The sequence below is a fragment of the Lactuca saligna genome, chromosome 9 (genome assembly GCF_052625555.1).
Source record: "Lactuca saligna cultivar CGN05327 chromosome 9, ASM5262555v1, whole genome shotgun sequence".
In the NCBI taxonomy this organism is placed as follows: Eukaryota; Viridiplantae; Streptophyta; class Magnoliopsida; order Asterales; family Asteraceae; genus Lactuca; species Lactuca saligna.
This window is the reverse complement of record NC_136425.1, coordinates 182,546,258-182,564,807: the sequence shown is the minus strand read 5'-3', so window position 1 is coordinate 182,564,807 and position 18,550 is coordinate 182,546,258. Positions and strand designations below refer to the sequence as shown.

The 18,550-nt window shown below is 34.6% G+C and overlaps 2 protein-coding genes across 2 annotated transcripts; both read left to right on the top strand.

The window, feature by feature from the left end:
* Nucleotides 1-4,749: 4,749 nt before the first annotated feature.
* LOC145014496 (heat shock 70 kDa protein, mitochondrial-like) lies at nucleotides 4,750-8,986 on the top strand. The gene is made up of 6 exons (XM_078972878.1): nucleotides 4,750-4,979; nucleotides 5,611-5,684; nucleotides 5,761-5,839; nucleotides 5,928-6,494; nucleotides 6,815-7,435; nucleotides 8,150-8,986. The coding sequence occupies exons 1-6, from the start codon at nucleotides 4,905-4,907 to the stop codon at nucleotides 8,780-8,782; spliced, it is 2,049 nt and encodes a 682-aa protein (XP_078829004.1). The 5' UTR covers nucleotides 4,750-4,904; the 3' UTR covers nucleotides 8,783-8,986.
* A 3,750-nt stretch (nucleotides 8,987-12,736) lies between these two features.
* Nucleotides 12,737-18,127, top strand: LOC145014119 (uncharacterized). Its single transcript, XM_078972489.1, has 8 exons — nucleotides 12,737-13,367; nucleotides 13,451-13,576; nucleotides 13,672-13,851; nucleotides 13,938-14,165; nucleotides 14,261-15,397; nucleotides 15,509-15,802; nucleotides 15,913-16,342; nucleotides 17,044-18,127. Exons 1-8 carry the CDS (start codon nucleotides 12,798-12,800, stop codon nucleotides 17,886-17,888), a joined length of 3,810 nt encoding a protein of 1,269 aa, XP_078828615.1. The 5' UTR covers nucleotides 12,737-12,797; the 3' UTR covers nucleotides 17,889-18,127.
* Nucleotides 18,128-18,550: the final 423 nt, after the last annotated feature.

Sequence of the window (18,550 nt, the reverse complement as noted above, 5' to 3'; positions counted from 1 at the left end):
TAAGTTTAAGTCTAGAAATCCTACAAATTCCTAGTTCGCTTAAACTAATGCTCTGATACCAACTGTAACATCCCTAAATCACAGCCAGAAAAGACCGATTTCATTTATGATTTTTAAAATAATTTCAGAGTAAATCCTTTTGATTTAAAAGTGTTGCGGAATTTGTTCCCAAAACAAAACATGATAAAATAATATTTATCAAAGCATTTCATCAAGAGATGAATTTTCATTATATAATCAAAACTCAGGATGTCATGTTCCGATACAGACCATAAAACATAAACGATAACATTACAAGTCATTCAACAAATATATACATATAGAGACTTGTAAACAAAACAACTCGATGATTCATCCATCTTACGCCCTTGCACCACTTCCTGTAATACAAATAAAACTGAGTGGGTCAGGCTTGGGAGCCTGGTGAGCATATAAGGTTTTCAACCCACAATAAATAAATTATATTTAATTTCACCAACCAATCACTATCCCGATTACCCATTCCCGTTATCTTCACTTTACGTCCCTAAAACAACATCTATCTCAAGGGACCTAATCTAGGATTTTCATCGGGACGGACATTACTGCTAAGGGGTTTCCTCAACAATAGATATCCTAAAGGCAACCATGAGGGGGATAGAGTACACCGGTGAACACATCGTTCACAACACCTACAGGTTATGAACCTGTTAGCGTTCCACAAGACTGTCTAGAAGGAGTTTGTGGTCGTTATCCATACTCCGCTGAATAACTAAATCAACAACAACAACATCGAGGCCTCTCATTTGTTTATTACACACCAACTATCTACCCATGTTCTACCCAATATATTAGTAGATAAAAATATATATTTTTATACATAGTTTAAAACGTGTATAACATTTTCATTCAATATATATTCCACATAACAGATGAGGCACACCCACATAACACGTATTTCATAGAAAATAAATCAGATCTATGAGATAGAAGAGAATGAATATACATTCACACATATAACAAAGAAATTATACACATAACACGTATTTCGTATAAAATACTTCATAATTATGCGTTAGAAGAAAGTAACTACACACTCACTTGATCAGAAAATAATCGGACAACACTATGGCTTGCAGAAGTAGAAATCCTCAGTAGATCTGGAAGATCTCTACAAAAATCGAACTTCTCGCGGGCAGAGCTTCGGCTCGGGAATCGCACTTCTCGGGATCTTTGGGCTTCGGGACTTTGCTTCGGGGCTCGGGAATATTACTGGGGCTTCGGGGTACTTCTGGCATGCAAATCGAGGTAAAACGGGAGAGAGAAGAGAGAAAAAGAGCAAATTAGCCGGCTACCCTCGCATCCTATTTATAGGAGGTTGGAGCCTCGCAGTACGCTGGGCGTACAGCAGTACGCGGGGCGTACGCATCCGAATTGTCATGGCATGCGTCATCCGAAGAACTCGAGTGCGAGGGACGTCACGCTTCGTTGTACGCTGGGCGTACTTCGGATATGCTCGGTGACTCCCATTCGGATAATGCCGGATTTCATAATTAAATTTAAATATTAATTATTTAATAAACTTTGAAAATTCATATCTTCTTCATACGAACTCCGTTTTCAACGTTCTTTATATCCACGCGTAGGTGAGACTACGCTCTACAACTTTCGTTTAGACTCCATCGGTTAATTTTGAATTTATTTTTATTAATTATTTTTAGTAGGCCGAGACAGAAAAACTTTGTTATAAATTCATAACTTCTTCGTTTGAGGTCCGTTCTCGCATAACTTTTCATCGCTTTGATACCAACAACGAGATCTTCGATTTTCGTTTAGATTGTTTCGGCTAAAAACCGCTCGATCTCAAATCGAGTATTTCGGGCTGCATACCGCTAAGTCGAAACTTAAATAAATCATAATTTCTTCATACGAAGTCAGATTTGGGCGTTCTATATATATTCGGAAACCTCGTTTCAACTACTACAATATTATCCAAAGATAACGAGTTTATTTTACACTTAAATTTTGATGCTTATTTTTATTCTTAATTAATCAAACCACATAATTAAGCAATTACGCATAAAACACATAATACTCAAATAATACAATTCTATTATTTCAAAACGGGTTACAAAGGTTAACCTAGACTATTATATTAACATTAATGATATGCCCAGAAACACAGGCGTTACAAAAACCAACACAGTCGTGTATCCGAACTTTACATGTACTGATAATGTGGTATTTTCTAATCCAGTGTTTGTCAGAGCTGGAAATGCAGAAAACATAAAGCTTGAGTTCAACAAGTTGGTTGAGGATGACAACAAGCATTCAAGTGCTGAAGGATTTTTTGCCAATCAAAATACGGTTGAAAACAATCTTACTAAAAATTCATACATTTTTCAAAGACAAAAGACAACACAAAAATGGATTGTGAAAACTAAAAAAGAAAAAGAAGTTATTGCAAAAAAAAAAAAGTTAGATGAAACAACTCCAATTGTAAAATTAAATTCAAATGAAATTAAAACGCTTGTTGAAAATTTTACCAAAGAACATAAGGTTTCGAAAAGAAATGCACAAAAGGTTATTTTCGGGCAAGTTGTGTGTAAGGAAAACTTGCTTTAACAAAATCACATGTATTGGAATCTCAATCAACAAAGATTCATAAACCAAAGAATTCTCAAAACTCTTTTGTCACACAAACTCAAAAAGATACATCTTTTCATCAACCAATGAATGTTGTTGATAAATTTCCCACAAATCAAAAGGTTGGAAATATTCGACAATTTGATAACATTCAAAAGTACGAGACTGCACACAAAGTTGTAAATGATCGCAAATTTCAAAATGTTAGAAAATCAACGAATAATCATCCACTTTCAAATGTCAAAGCTAAATCAAAGGTAAAGTTTACACCACAACAACTAAAATTTCCAAATCTTTCGATAACAAAACCAACCAAGGTTTCTTATTCAAAAGGGAAATCTGATATTCATTCCATCAACAACTGGCTTAAAGGACAAGGCAAAAGATATCAAACTGAAAAGTATTCGTAAGATCAAATCAAGATAGCATTCAAAAAGTTTGTGCATGAGTCTTCTACTGGCAGTTCGTCTTCTCAAGATTCGAACACTTCAGTTAAAAAATGGAAACCAGTCGTAAAAGTTAAGAAAATTGAGAATCCTGAGGTGAAAGTCAATGAAAATCCGATACTATCGAAATGTTATATTTCAATGTCTAAATCTGATGATGTTGATATCATTGATAGTGTTAAGGAGAAAGTTAAATCTTGGGTTTTCAATTCGAAAATTCAAACTTTGTTTCATGCTAATGACCAAGGACCCAAAAATTGATACTTGGAAAATGAGAATAGTTCGACTGAGTATTGGAGGATTTCTTATTTGAACTAGATGTAGAAATCGGGAATTTCTTTTTTGTGTGCTTTCGATCATCAGATTCTTTATGAAAGAAGGGAAATATTGGTTATTGTTTAATTGGGTTTGTGTTTGTTGTGTGTGTGTGAGAGAGAGAGAGAGATAGAGTTATTTTATTTTCTTTTTTAAATTAAAATAGTATTTAAAAAATGAAAAAAATAATAAAAAAGAAAGTGAAAAGGTATAACCGTCATTTCAAGTTTTTTTGGACTAAAAACACAGATATTCCAAAATTTTAGACATTCCATGCAAATCGAAAACTTTTTGAACCATATCCAAATTTTTTTGCAAACCACAAGAACTAAATTTGCAGTGTTGTCTTTTATAAACATATAAATGTTAAATGTTGGTATATGTGTTTTTCTTGGTATATATATATATATATATATATATATATATATATATATATATATATATATATATATATATATATATATATATATATATATATATATATATGTAAAGGGATTACTCTTATACCCACTTGATAATTTTCTATCATTTTCTTTTTATTTAGTCCTTTATAATAAATAAATGTTTTTTGCCACTTTTCACACTCTTGTTCAACTTGCAAAATATCATTTTTTGGTTATTTTAAATTAAATTTTTTCCCACATATCATTTTATAAGTTTTTTTTTATTTTATTAAAAGTCTATAAATTAATTTTTTTCCTACATGTATATTATTTTTTTTTATTTTCTTATAAATTCAAAGTTTTCATATATATATATATATATATATATATATATATATATATATATATATATATATATATATATATATATATATATATATATATATATATATATATATATATATATATAACACATTAGTCTTACGGTTAGTTTGTAGTATAGTATAGTATATGATTATTTTAGGATTTCCACCAACATTTTATATATGATTAATAGGGGTGACAAATCGGATCATCGTGTCGTGTTTTTGTTTGACACAACACGACACGATATCGTGTTTTTTTAACTAACACGAAAACGAACCGATTAAAAAATGACAAACACGACACGACAAAAATAACATAATAAAAAATTATTTTATTTAATTAATTTTTAATCATACATAACACGAAAAACACGACAAATAAATGCTAATTGTGTCAATTTAATGTTGAATTTTAAACACGAACACGACACAACACAACATCGTGGATTTTACAGGTAACACGAACACGAATTCGAATTTTAGTTTCGTCACAATTTCATTTTATATCGTCGTGTCGTGTTAACAATTGCCATTCTAATGATTAATTAAGCTGGAAATCTAAAAAAATAAAATAGAAAAATAAGAAAAAACTAGATAACGCCACCTCCACGCAGACCAAGCCCTCCCGACAACACTCGCTAGAAAATTCTGCCCCCCTTTTTATATCACTTCTCTACGAAAACCCTAAACCCTTCCTTCATCTAAACCTCTGATTTCTGAACTTCACTTCATCGATTCGATCGTCTCTTTGCCTCATTGTCCGGTGTTATATGGCGACCACCGCGTTGCTAAGATCTCTTCGTCGAAGAGACCTCTCATCTGCTTCTTTATCCGCCTTCAAATCCGTATGTACTTCTCGCTTCAATTTCCTGCTTTAATCCATTTGATCTGGGATTATTTTCTATTGCTTCTATAATTCGTTGTGTTTCGGTTGGTTGAAGCAAAAAAATCCAGAGGCCCGACATGAACATTCTGTTTTGGTGTTTCTGAATCACGCGTCTCCTTTAATATCGTATTTGTTTTATACACGTCTTATATGGTCGAGCTATTTGTTTATTGGATATATTTTGTTATTCAAACTTTTTTACTTTGTATATGAATTGTGATCTTCGTGCTGTTTGTGCTTTCTTTTGATCTAATTACATACTGTGAGGATCTTTGCATGTGTATTATCTATTGAGGCAAAATACGTGTTTATTCTGTTTTCTTAAATCAATGATCTAATTCATTTGGATGACATTTTTGGCTTATGAGATGAGTTTATGGACGACACACCTTTGTTTAGATTATTGGTTGTAAAGAATCCAACATTGTGTAGAAAGTTATTTTGGTGTTTTCTATATTTGGATTTCGTGTAAAGTTTAATTTTTTTTTTCTCTAGCTAGATAAAGAAAGATATCTGCAATACCTGATTTTTTGCCAATCAACCCATAAGAGACTATTAATTTAATGTAATCTATATTAATGCTTGTGCAGTTAGGTGGAGCCAAACAATCATGGGTTGGGTCACATTTGAGTCAGAAGATGGGGATACTTTCCAGACCTTTCAGGTAACTAGATTCTCCCTGTTACTAATTCTGCTTTTACTTGCTAATTAATTCTAGCTAATATTTATTTCTGATGCAGCTCAAGACCTCTAGGAAATGAAGTTATTGGGATTGATTTGGGTACCACAAACTCATGTGTTGCAGTTATGGAAGGAAAGGTAAGATCCATAATACTTCATCTTTTCAAATCCCATTCATAGTTGTGCTAAAAGATAAAACTCTGATTGTTGTTTCCTTTATATGTAGTCTGCAAAAGTTATTGAGAATTCTGAAGGCTCACGAACAACTCCATCAGTTGTAGCATTCAATCAAAAAGGCGAGCTAATTGTAGGCACTCCAGCCAAACGACAAGCAGTAACAAACCCAACCAACACTGTATTTGGTACAAAAAGATTAATAGGAAGGCGTTTTGATGACCCTCAAACACAGAAAGAAATGGGAATGGTTCCTTACAAGATTGTCAAGGCTCCAAATGGAGATGCTTGGGTTGAAGCCAATGGACAAAAATACTCTCCAAGCCAAATCGGTGCTTTTGTTCTCACTAAAATGAAGGAAACAGCTGAAGCGTATCTTGGAAAGACAATCAATAAAGCTGTTATTACTGTTCCAGCTTATTTCAATGATGCCCAAAGACAAGCAACTAAAGATGCTGGAAGAATTGCTGGACTTGATGTGGAAAGAATCATCAATGAGCCAACAGCTGCTGCTCTTTCTTATGGATTGAATAACAAAGAGGGTCTTATTGCTGTGTTTGATCTTGGTGGTGGTACCTTTGATGTTTCCATTTTGGAGATTTCAAATGGTGTCTTTGAGGTATGTCATTTTACAAAGATACCCTTTTGTTATTCTCTAGTAAATTCAATGTGCCAGTTCACTTTTGGTCAAATATAGTTTCTTCTTGCAATTTTGGTACCTATGTATAATTGCTGCAACGATTTTGGTCCTAACAAACACCAAAATTGCAAGAGAAAACTATCAAAAATACAAATTATGAACAAACTCAGGGAGTAAAATCGTTACAACAACTGAAAATGGGCACCAAAATTGCAAGAGTAAAGTACTTGGGACCAAAATGGGAGTTTTTGAACAAGCTCAGGGACCAAAATCGATTTTTTTTTTTTTTAATCATACAGGTTAAAGCAACGAATGGGGATACATTCCTTGGAGGAGAGGACTTTGATAACACAATGCTGGAGTTTCTTGTGAGTGAGTTCAAAAGAACTGAAGGAATTGACCTGTCAAAAGACCGTCTTGCCCTTCAAAGACTAAGGGAAGCAGCTGAGAAAGCCAAGATTGAGCTCTCTTCCACAACCCAAACAGACATCAACCTTCCATTCATCACAGCAGATGCATCTGGTGCTAAACATTTGAACATCACACTGACAAGATCAAAATTTGAAGCTTTGGTGAACCATTTGATTGAAAGAACAAGGAATCCATGCAAAAACTGTGTGAAGGATGCTGGAGTCACAACAAAAGAGGTTGATGAAGTTCTTCTGGTTGGTGGAATGACACGTGTCCCTAAAGTTCAGGAGGTTGTTACTGAAATCTTTGGGAAGACTCCAAGTAAAGGAGTGAATCCTGATGAAGCAGTTGCCATGGGAGCAGCAATTCAAGGTGGAATTCTGAGAGGTGATGTGAAAGAGTTGCTTCTTCTTGATGTCACTCCTCTTTCTCTTGGTATTGAGACACTTGGTGGGATTTTCACCAAACTCATTGGTAGAAACACCACAATTCCAACAAAGAAAAGTCAGGTAAGTTCATCTTAACATTTCATTTCTCTGAGAGTGTGTTTTGTTTTGGAATTGGAATTCAAGATTCCATTCCTGGTATGTTTTGGATTTCTCACACCATTTGTATAAATGGGTAGAAGGAATTTTAATTTCATTCTTCCTTTATTATTAAAAGACAAAAAAAAAAAAAACCCTTCTTATATATTAAAAAAAGGTAAGACCAAAATATCATTGTTATTTTTTTACAAGTAAATTATAAAATCTTTGATTTTTATTATTAAAGTCACTCCTTTTCGTTTCTAGCTAACCAAACATGTGATAGGGAGCCTTCGGTTTGGAAGGAATTAAAAGACCAAAGTACCCTTGTAATCAATCTTTATATGTAACTATTTGTTTAAATATATAGAACAAGGGTATTTTGGTCTTTTAATTAAAAAGAATGGAACTGAATTTCTTCCACCTATCCATGGAACAAGGGTATTTACCAAACACACCACTTGGAAGGAGTTAAAAGACCAAAATACCCTTGTAGTCGATCTTTATACGTAATTATTTGTTTAAACATATAGAAACAGGGGTATTTTGGTCTTCTAATGAAAAAAGAACGGAATCGAGTTCCTTCCACCCATCTATTCAGCAAGTGAAACCAAACACACCATGGAACGGAATCTCGAATTCCCGTTTTTCCCTAGATTCCAATTCCGCTGACGAATTCCATTCCGGTTCTATCGACAGGTGTTCTCCACAGCGGCTGACAACCAAACACAAGTTGGAATCAAAGTCCTCCAAGGTGAACGTGAAATGGCATCCGACAACAAACTTTTAGGGGAATTCGAGCTCATGGGAATCCCTCCGGCCCCACGTGGAATGCCACAAGTCGAAGTTACATTCGACATCGATGCCAATGGCATAGTCACAGTCTCGGCCAAAGACAAATCCACCGGAAAAGAACAACAAATTACCATTAGGTCCTCGGGTGGTCTTTCCGATTCCGAGATTGAAAAAATGGTCAAAGATGCTGAACTCCATGCCCAAAAGGACGCCGAAAGGAAAACACTCATTGATGCCAAGAACAATGCGGATACAACTATTTATAGTGTCGAGAAGAATTTGAACGAGTATAAGGAGAAGCTTCCGACGGATGTGGTGGGGGAGATCGAGGCGGCGGTGGCGGACCTCAGGAAGGCAGCTGGTGGTGAGGATGCGGCGGAGATTCAGGCCAAGATTGATGCCGCGAATAAGGCGCAGTCGAAGATTGGTCAGCATATGCAAGGTGGGGGTGGCGGTGGTGGTGGTGATTCGGGGTCACAGGGTGGTGGTAGTGGTGGTCAGGCACCGGAGGCGGAATATGAGGAGGTGAAGAAGTAGAGGGGATGAATTATTATTAGATGTTTTTTTGTAACTAAAAACTTAAGGTGAGTGGGTTGTGGTAGAAATAATCATGGGAAATGTTTAACGCTTTTTTGATGTAGTTGTATTGGTGTCATTGAATGGCATCCATCACGCAAACAAAAAAATTAATATCGTTTTAATTTATTTATTTATCTAGAAGGGCAAAATTGTCTTTTCCTATATTACTATAGCTTTTGTCTTGAATTATCCTCCGGTGTTTGGCTAAGCTTATTTAAGGAGCTTTTTAATCTACCGCTAGTTTAAGATCGGTATAAGCTAAACTATTGTTTGGATATAGATATTTTCTAAAGTCACTTATAGCGGTTTCACAAGTTATTCCTCATAACTTGTCAAAAAAAATTGGGTGCTATAAATTAATAATCTAATAAGTTTAGAAAATATTTATCATTTTAAATAGGCATTCCCAAATACTCTCATAAATTTCGAATATATAGATGAATATGGATTTCTTATAATTCGGTTCTTTTAAGAAAAATGGTCGTTGCTCTCTTTTCATTGGGTGTTTACAAATGTGATGATGACTATAATCCATCAATCACACCACGACCACCACGATGCAACCGAGATGGCATGCATGGTCATGTTGAAATGTCATTGTGGGTTATGGCCATAAACCCCGTCCACGATTTATATTCCAAAAGGTCTTTCAAAAGGTCTAAAGAAGTAAAAACATTTGTTTTCATGTAAAAGATTATATAAAATGGTTAGGTACCTTTGTACCAAGGCTTACATGTAAGTAGATTTTCATTATTTTTTTTTTGTATATGTGAAATTTACGAAAATAATGTAATTTTTTGAAGTTTTGACTTAATTGATCATTCATGTTACAAAAACATCACCCATCTAAGTTCAAAACATGCTAATTAAGCCCTTAAATTGTCATTTGATTTTCTATTTAACCATTGAGACATACTTTAACATGTTTAGTATGTTAGAAGCTTATGTAGCGTGGCTTATAGACATTTTTACTCACCTTTATCCAGGAGTTGCTAACATGGCGTTAACGTGGATTTTTAGATTATTATTATTATTATTTTAATTCTTTATTGGGGGGGGGGGGGTACTTCTCTTTTGACATAATTCTTCTTGCACTCCTTTTCAATCTTCTTTGGTCACCACACGATCTTCCTATGATCAAATCCCTGTAAAAAGATTAATGAGAATCGTTGTTAGCAAAATATAATGGTAATGAAGGAAAGAACAAAAAATGTTAAGGTTGTTGAGGCATGTGTTAAACGCAATATCATTAAAACAAATTTGTTTGTTACACTGTTTGTTTCTAATGATACAATAGTTTGAAGTAATACTTCTAGTTTGTTTAAACCGAGACTAGGCTGGAGTGAACCTATTGAATTTTTATTCAAAAATTAGTTTCAAAAACTCAACATTAACAACATAAGCATTTTAACTTAAAATAGTTTTATTCTCACCAAATGATCATTTTGCTAAGATTGGAAAGAAAACACAATTATAGAAGGAAAAAAAATTAACTTTTGTAGTTCTTTGGGCCCTCAAAGGAGACTTGAATGTTAATGCAGTATGTATAGTAGAACTCCTCTTTAGATGGAAATACCAATAATAACTAAAGTTGACTACGATGCTAGTTAAAATTTCTTAATCTTTAAATCAATCCCAATAATGACTCAAAAGAGAATATGAGAACATATGTTGGTGATTTTAGTGTCACCATATCATTTTAAGTAACTAGAACTAACATGTGAACTAATGGGCTTCATAACTTGTACTCTAATATATGTATGGGGTTGTGCGGAATGCACGCATGTATAAGATCGAATTAGAAACCGGTTCGACGACTAGTCGGGAGTCCAGGGGTAGCGTCCCTGGATCCGGGGTTTCCAAAGGGCAGCGCCCCTTGTGGGGTCCAAGGGACAAAGCCCCTGGTAGGTCAGTGGGCGGAGTCGAGGGGCAGCGCCCCCACGGGGTTTAAGGTAGCGCCCCAAAACCTCACCGAATTTTACATATGAGAACACAGTGGAAAATTCAATTTATTGAGGGTGATTATGGTAAAACTAACGAAACTCGTTAGTTTTGGTAATCCTAAATCCTCATTAAATCCGGATTATCATTACTTGCTTCCAAAGCAACTAATGACGACCCAACCCTAATGAAACCCTAAACTCATTTAATATATAAACAGTTCTTCCTCTTCAAAAGATGGTTACGATCTTAAGCTCTTGTTTTCATCATACTTTCACAAAATCCTCTAGCATATTGGCTTACGATTTCTGTGCCTAGAATCGTAAGTGTCCACTTGGATTATCTTAGGCTGAATTTCTTGTAACCAGGTATAGGGTAGAAATATCAATTCAGAAAGTGATATCACAATCCAAGTTGGTATCAAGATCTCCACCACAAACCCTATATTTCCCTACAACATATCTAACAATCCTTTTGCGTGAGAGAATTGAAAGAGAGATGGAGCAAAGTCATGCACATACATCCTCGAATTAGAGATATACCATAAAACACAATGATATATATACAAAAACTCAAAAACACATTTGTTTTAAAGGACGAATGCTTGGAAAATCTAAGTGCTCTTCAATGAAGAAATCCTAAGAATAATGTTTTACTTTTTACACGACTCTACTTGTTTTCAAAGCACCTAAGTGTCATCAAACATATGTTTAGGTACTAATTATATTTTAATATTTATAAAAAAGCTAATCCAATTAGAAAACCAACCATGTCAAAATGGCAACACATGTCAACTAACTTATTTTTCCTAAGTCAGAAAACCTGGTCGGTCGAGTTTTAGAACACATGTAATATCAATGCTAGTATTTGATATATACTAAAATATCTTAAATCATTGGTTTTTTTATAAGGGATTATCATGACATGATTCTAGCCTCCATCAAATTTCTCCCCCTTAGTCCCCTCAATTGAAGAATCATCAAACCCTAAATTCCCATATTAATACTAGTAATTTATGGTTTAAATGTTATATTAACCCCATGACTTCTCTAAGTCATGACTAATATTTTTTATTAGCCTTTAAGTACATCTATTACAATTACAATCAAAAGGTTCATTTATACACTTTATCATTTCCATTTATTAGTTGTTTAGACAAAGAATTGACTAGAATTTCTTTATCTTTCACAAAAGGCCATTCAAATTAAATAGTTATTTATTTAATAATTTTTTAAATGAAAATTCAACACCTTAAAATTAAAACACATAAAATGATGTTGCATTCTAACTCTACTATTCACATCTAACATATTCACATTAATTCGTAGGAGTTAGATTTACATTATTCTAAGAAAATCTTCAAGAATATACTCGGTAGGTCAGTATCAGCTATTTATAAATGTTACATCAAATTATATACTTCAAACCATGGTTGTCAAAATCGCGATCCTGATCGTAAAAGTATCGTATTTGGGGTCGGATCGCAGGTAGGATTGAGATTCGATCGGATCTCGATCCTACCTTGATTTTTTATTTTTATTATTATTTTTTTTTTTTTGCAAATGAATTTTTTTACCATTTTATGTCTTTTATCTTTTACAAATTTACTATTTATCATTTTGTATTGTGATTTATGACTAATATTTTGAAGTTTTTATAAATTTTGAACAAAAAATTGAATGTTTGAAAGATTTTTCATGATTAAAAATTATAAATTAAAATTATATTTTATTTTGTGGGATCTTAGGAGTCCGATTCCTAATCTTGCTAACCTAAAAACGATCCTACATAGAATCCTGATCTTGAAAACATTCTTTCAAACATATCAAGGTTCCTTTTTGTTGAACATTCAATCAAAATATTATTATTTTCAACAAAACTAGGTTGAAATGTTGAATTGAAATTTATCCAAAATAGAAGGGGTGTACTTTCTATAAAGAACTAACGTAAGCGGCGGGTTTATAGTGTTCCAAACTCTTCGTCATTGCCGATACTATACCAGAAACTAGGGCACCTTCCTTCGTTGACATCAATGGGTAGTAAGAAAAGGAGCTCTGATAGTGTAGAAGAAATAGATATCCAGAAGAGCAATACAAGCTCTGATAGCAAAGTTTCGAGTGAGCATTTGAAAAAGAAGATTAAAAAGGTGACGAAGAACGAAGAGGAGATAGAAAAATCAAATAATAACGATAACAGCTCCAATGGTGTTAAACCAATGGAGAGGAAGAAAAAACGAAAAGCATTAGATAAAGAAAAACACCGCGCTACATCGGGTGATAACGCTGAAGTGAAGCCAATTCTAGCAAATTTGGAGGTCAAAGAAGTTGAGAAGAGTAGAACAAGTAACAGTTTGCCTGAGTTTCATATAGGCGTGTTTAAGGATTTGGGATCTGCCGATGGTTTGGTAAGGGAAGCTGCTGCAGAGAGATTGGTGATGGAGTTGCAGGTGGTTCAGAAGGCTTATAATATGCTCGAGAAGAAGGAAGATGTTGATGGTGGGTTGAAATTGGAAGCTGAGAAAGAGGATGGATTGAATAACTGTGCACCTTCCATAAGATATGCTGTCAGAAGGCTTATTCGTGGTGTTTCCTCATCAAGAGAGGTGTGTGCTTCCTCACTTTGATTTTACTTATATGACCATTGTTGTCTTTACTAGCAGGTGCTTATTTGGTTATTCTTTTTCAGTGTGCAAGACAAGGGTTTGCATTGGGCTTGACTATGTTAGTTGGTGCAGTTTCTGATATTGCATTGGACTCTTTGCTGAAACTTATAGTTGACTTATTGGAAGTCTCTTCTTCTATGAAGGGACAGGTGGGATTGTAATCTCTTTTTAACTTTTTTTGAACATGACTGATGACTTATTTATTCCCTTTCTAAATGTTTGTGTGTTTCTTTATGTCATACAGGAAATCAAAGATTGTCTTTTAGGTCGTTTGTTTGCTTATGGTGCTCTTGCAAGATCAGGAAGACTGATTCAGGAAAGCGAGTATATTAAGGAATTCACTGGTGCTGTTATTACACTAGCCACCAAGAAACGTTATCTCCAGGAGCCTGCTGTTGTTGTTATCCTGCAGTTAGTTGAAAAGGTACTTAATAATTGATGGGATAAAACAATTTTTTTTTTTATCATTCCATTAATACCCTTTCATGATCTGTGTAAAATGGATTGCAGTTGCCTGTTAAAGTTGTCTTGAAGCAAGTTCTTGATGCTCCTGGTCTCCATGAATGGTTTGAAGGAGCCACAGAAGCTGGAAATCCTGATGCATTACTTCTAGCTCTTAAACTAAGAGAAAAACTATCTGATGACAACAGATCATTTGGGAAGCTTTTGCCAAATCCATACAGTTCTAGCTCAATGTTCTCTCCTGAACATCTATCCATTCTTTCAAATTGCCTAAAGGTGATTTTTTTTTTTTTTAAAAATGGTTTCATGGTATTTGCATCAGTTCGAGGGTTAAAGTTGTAATTTTTGAAGTTTTTATTGTGGGTTTGCAGGAGTCAACATTTTGTCAGCCTCGAGTTCATGGTGTGTGGCCTGTTTTAGTGAATATCCTTTTACCCGATGTTGTCCCAGAAGGCACTGATTCATCAACAGGATTAAACTCTACAAAGAAGCACAAAAAGAAACCCAAATCGAGTTCTTATGAAGAAGATCTACAGAAAAACCTACAAAATTTCTGGGATGTTATCATCGAAGGGTCGCTTCTTTTATCCTCTCATGATCGAAAACACTTGGTGTTTGATGTTATGCTTCTTGTTCTACCAAGACTCCCTGTTTCTTGCATACCAATTGTTTTATCCTACAAGATTGTCCAATGTCTAATTGACATACTTTCCACAAAGGATTCATGGCTTTACAAATTTGCACAATACTTTCTTGAAAAGCTGTCAGATTGGGTCAGCAATGATGATGGAAAACGGGTAGCTGTAACCATGGCTCTACAAAAACACAGCAATGGGAAATTCGACTGCATTACAAGGACTAAAACTGTAAAAGATCTAATGTCAGGTTTCACTACTGAACCTGGCTGTATGCTTTTCATTAAAAACCTAATCGACATGTTTCTTGATGTGCGACCTTTAGAAGAACCATCTGACCAAAGTCAAACAACTGATGATAATTCAGAAATCGGTTCGATTGAAGAGAAAGATGTCACTTCAGATTTTCTCAAAAGTTGGGTTGTGGACTCTCTTCCAAGTGTTTTAAAACATGCAAAGCTTGATAAGACTGAGGATTCAAACGAGCTGCCTGAAGGTGAAGGAAAGTTTGGTGTTCAGAAAGAAATCTTGAAGTTTTTAGCTGTTCAGGGGTTGTTCTCTTCATCTTTAGGGACTGAAGTGACTTCATTTGAGTTAGATCAGAAGTTTAGATGGCCAAAAGCAGCAACTTCAAGTTCTCTTTGCAGGATGTGTATTGAACAGCTGCAATTACTTTTGGCCAATGCTCAAAAAGGAGAATGGCCTCATACAGTTACAAGTGGGAAAGAAGCTAATGATCTTGGTTCTTATTTCATGAAATTTCTCAGTGTTTTGCGCAACATTCCATCTGTATCCCTCTTTAGGTCATTGAGCGATGAAGATGAAAAGGCTTTCAAGAAATTGCAAGCCATGGAAAATTGGCTTTCCAAAGAGGTAACTCACTCCTACAGCATCCTACTTCTATTTCTTTTTGTTACAACATTATACTTCCAGTTAAACCTTTCATATTATATTGCGTCTAAAAAAGAGTTTGAACAATTTCAGGAAAGGAATTGTGGGATGAGTGCAGATGCTCACAGATTGCATGCATTGAGGTACTTACTCATCCAATTGCTGCTCCAAATCCTACTCAGACCAGGGGAATTCTTTGAAGCTGCTTCTGAAATCATAATTTGCTGCAAAAAATTCTTCCCATCACCCGATCTTCTTGATTCATCTGGAGATGATGAAGCAGATGCAGATGGTGATGATGCACCTGTGTTAATGGATGTTTTTGTTGATACACTCTTATCATTGCTTCCTCAATCATCAGCTCCCATGCGATCCTCCATTGAACAGGTATAATCAATCAACATACTTGTATTGATTTTCTTCATAATAAGCAAATAGAAGTTGAAATAGAATTTTCAAGTTTCCATTGTTGACATTTTTCCACTTACCTTTTGTAGGTTTTCAAATACTACAGTGATGATGTGACAGACGATGGTTTACTCCGAATGTTGAAAGTTATAAAAAAAGATTTAAAACCCGCAAGGCGTCAGGATTCCGATACTGAAAATGATGATGACACTGATGACGATGATCTTCTAGAAATCGAAGAAGCTGAAGATTCCGATGAAGCGGAAACCGGTGGTGAAGCTGCTGATGACCAATCCGAAGACTCCGAGGGAATTGCTGATTCCGCCGGAAAAGAAGATTCCGATTCCGATTCCGATGGCGGAATGGATGATGAAGCCATGTTTAGAATGGATTCGTATCTGGCGCAGATCTTTAAAGAGAAACGAAACCAAGCAGGAGGGGAAACTGCTCATTCTCAGCTTGTTCTTTTCAAACTCCGTGTTCTTTCCTTGCTTGAAATCTACCTCCATGAGAATCAAGGCAAGTTTTTTACTTTTATAATATGTTACATTTTTAGTCCCTAAAAGTATTTTCTTTTAATTTTGGTCCTTTGAGTATAGCTTATTTCTGCATTTAGATTCTGAAAACTTCTCTTGCGATTTTGTTATTTTCACAATTTTGGTCCCCAAGTATAGCTGTCATTTGCAATTCTGGTCCCAAAAAATTCTCTTGTAATTTTGGTCCTTATTTGAGGTTCATGTAACGATTTTGATCAATTTTTCAATTTTGCTAACTGAATATAGCGGATTTTTGCATTTTTGCTCCCTCCCAAAAAGTTATTTTGTAGTTTTGGTCCTTATTTGATGTTCTTGTAACGATTATGGTCCTTAAGTACAGCCAATTTTGGTTTTCTTTTAGGTTTTTGTACTAATTTTTGTCCCAAAAAAGTTCTTTTGCAATTTTGGTCTAAATTTGGGGCTATTGTAACAATTTTAGTCCCATAGAGTTATCTTGCAGTTTTAGTCTTTATTTTAGGTTTTGCAACAATTTTCATCGCTGATCCAAGCAAAATTACTATTTTAGTCCTCGAGTATAGCTGATTTTTGCAAATTTGACCCCAAAAACCTCAAAAAATTTGCAAGAGAACACCTCCTTTCAAGACAAGAGTTTTCAAAAACCAGCTATACTCGGGGACCAAAAATGTAAATTAATCTAATTTAACATCATATCATATCATGCAGGTAAACCACAAGTATTGAAGGTGTTCACAAATCTTGCACAAGCATTCGTGAACCCCAATACAACTGAAGGAAGTGAACAGTTAGGTGACAGGATCTGTAAAATCATGGAACACAAAATCTTCAAAGCAAAACATTACCCAAAAGACGAATCTGTTCAGCTATCACTTCTCGAGCCTCTACTTGAAAAGAATCTAAAATTGGCATCAAAACCTTTCAAAAAGAAGAAATCAGCAATCACTCCATCAAAAAAGAAACAATCAGCTTCGTTTCAACGTTACAGAAAGATTGTGAATCTCGCCCAGAATTCAATCTACTGGATCTTGAAGATCATTGATTCTAGAAGCTTCAAGGAAGATGAATTGGAGAAGGTGTTTGAGATTTTTAAAGGGGCTTTAACCCGTTATTTCGATGGGAAAAACTCGATGCTCAAGTTGAATTTCTTGAAGGAGATTTTCAGGAGGTGGGCGTGGATCGGGAGACGTTTTTTCGGGTTTTTAGTTGAGAAATGTGGAGGGGCGAAATCGAAATTTCGGAGAGTTGAAGGGCTTGATTTGGTGTTGGAGATTTTGAAGCCTTTGAACATTGAAGGAAGCGATGTTGGAAAGAAGATGGTGAGTAAACATATGTCTGAAATTTGTGTTTTGATTAAGGAATTGGTGATGAATATGCCTGAAAAGCAATCCAAAAGGGCGGAAGTCAGAAAGTTTTGTGGGAAATTATTTACGATTTTCACCAATTTAAAGTTATCCGCTAAGTTTCTTGAGTCTTTGGATCCGGAAGTTTCTGTGGCGTGTGAGGGGCAAATTGGTAAAGTGTTTCTTGATTTGAAGAAACAACAAGTTTAGCGTAGGGTTCTTGAAAAAGATTTGGAGATGAAGCTAAAGTGTGAGATTTTAGAGCTTCATAAAATTTTGAAGGGATCTTTGTTTTATTTTTAAGAAACTTTATATTCTGGAATCACTATACGAATGTTTGCAGTTGCTTAGTTTTATTAGAGCTTTTTATGTTATAAACTTTTGAATATTATTTTCATGTACCAATGAACAAGAATATCCTCATTGATTACATTTTTCAACTTTTTAAATACCCTTGAATATATTGAGTGTATATAAAGGGACTACAATTGATAGTTTAATAAACAAAAGAATAATATCAAGTCGTTTTTTATATGTTTTGTCATTGAACTCCTCGCAACTATTCAAAACCTACCATGATGACTGGGATGTATGTTGATGCTTGCTTACATGGCATAGGAGGGAAATGACATGAACATCTACTAGACGAAAGATGAATCTAGAAGTTTTGGTTGTTAGACAAGAATTAAACCAAATGAAATGAAGTTGTTAACGTTTCTAGTTAAACTGGTTTAATGGATTTTGCGTAATCACAAGTTGAAATGTGTACTAGTTCTGTAATGCATTTTGTTTAGCGACATAAGTGAAACTTAGGTTATCCACAGTTTTTTAAATATTTTTGCATATTAACAGTTTGTATTGAATACTACAAG

What these genes read in the sequence shown, in the direction of transcription:
- LOC145014496 (XM_078972878.1), top strand. Translation starts at nt 4,905, where the DNA reads ATGGCGACCACCGCGTTGCTAAGATCTCTTCGTCGAAGAGACCTCTCA. An exon ending in ATACTTTCCAGACCTTTCAG is followed by an intron (nt 5,685 to 5,760) that starts GTAACTAGATTC and finishes TTTCTGATGCAG; the next exon opens with CTCAAGACCTCTAGGAAATG. An exon ending in TTCCAACAAAGAAAAGTCAG is followed by an intron (nt 7,436 to 8,149) that starts GTAAGTTCATCT and finishes TTCTATCGACAG; the next exon opens with GTGTTCTCCACAGCGGCTGA.
- LOC145014119 (XM_078972489.1), top strand. Translation starts at nt 12,798, where the DNA reads ATGGGTAGTAAGAAAAGGAGCTCTGATAGTGTAGAAGAAATAGATATC. An exon ending in CTTCTTCTATGAAGGGACAG is followed by an intron (nt 13,577 to 13,671) that starts GTGGGATTGTAA and finishes TATGTCATACAG; the next exon opens with GAAATCAAAGATTGTCTTTT. An exon ending in TCCTGCAGTTAGTTGAAAAG is followed by an intron (nt 13,852 to 13,937) that starts GTACTTAATAAT and finishes AATGGATTGCAG; the next exon opens with TTGCCTGTTAAAGTTGTCTT.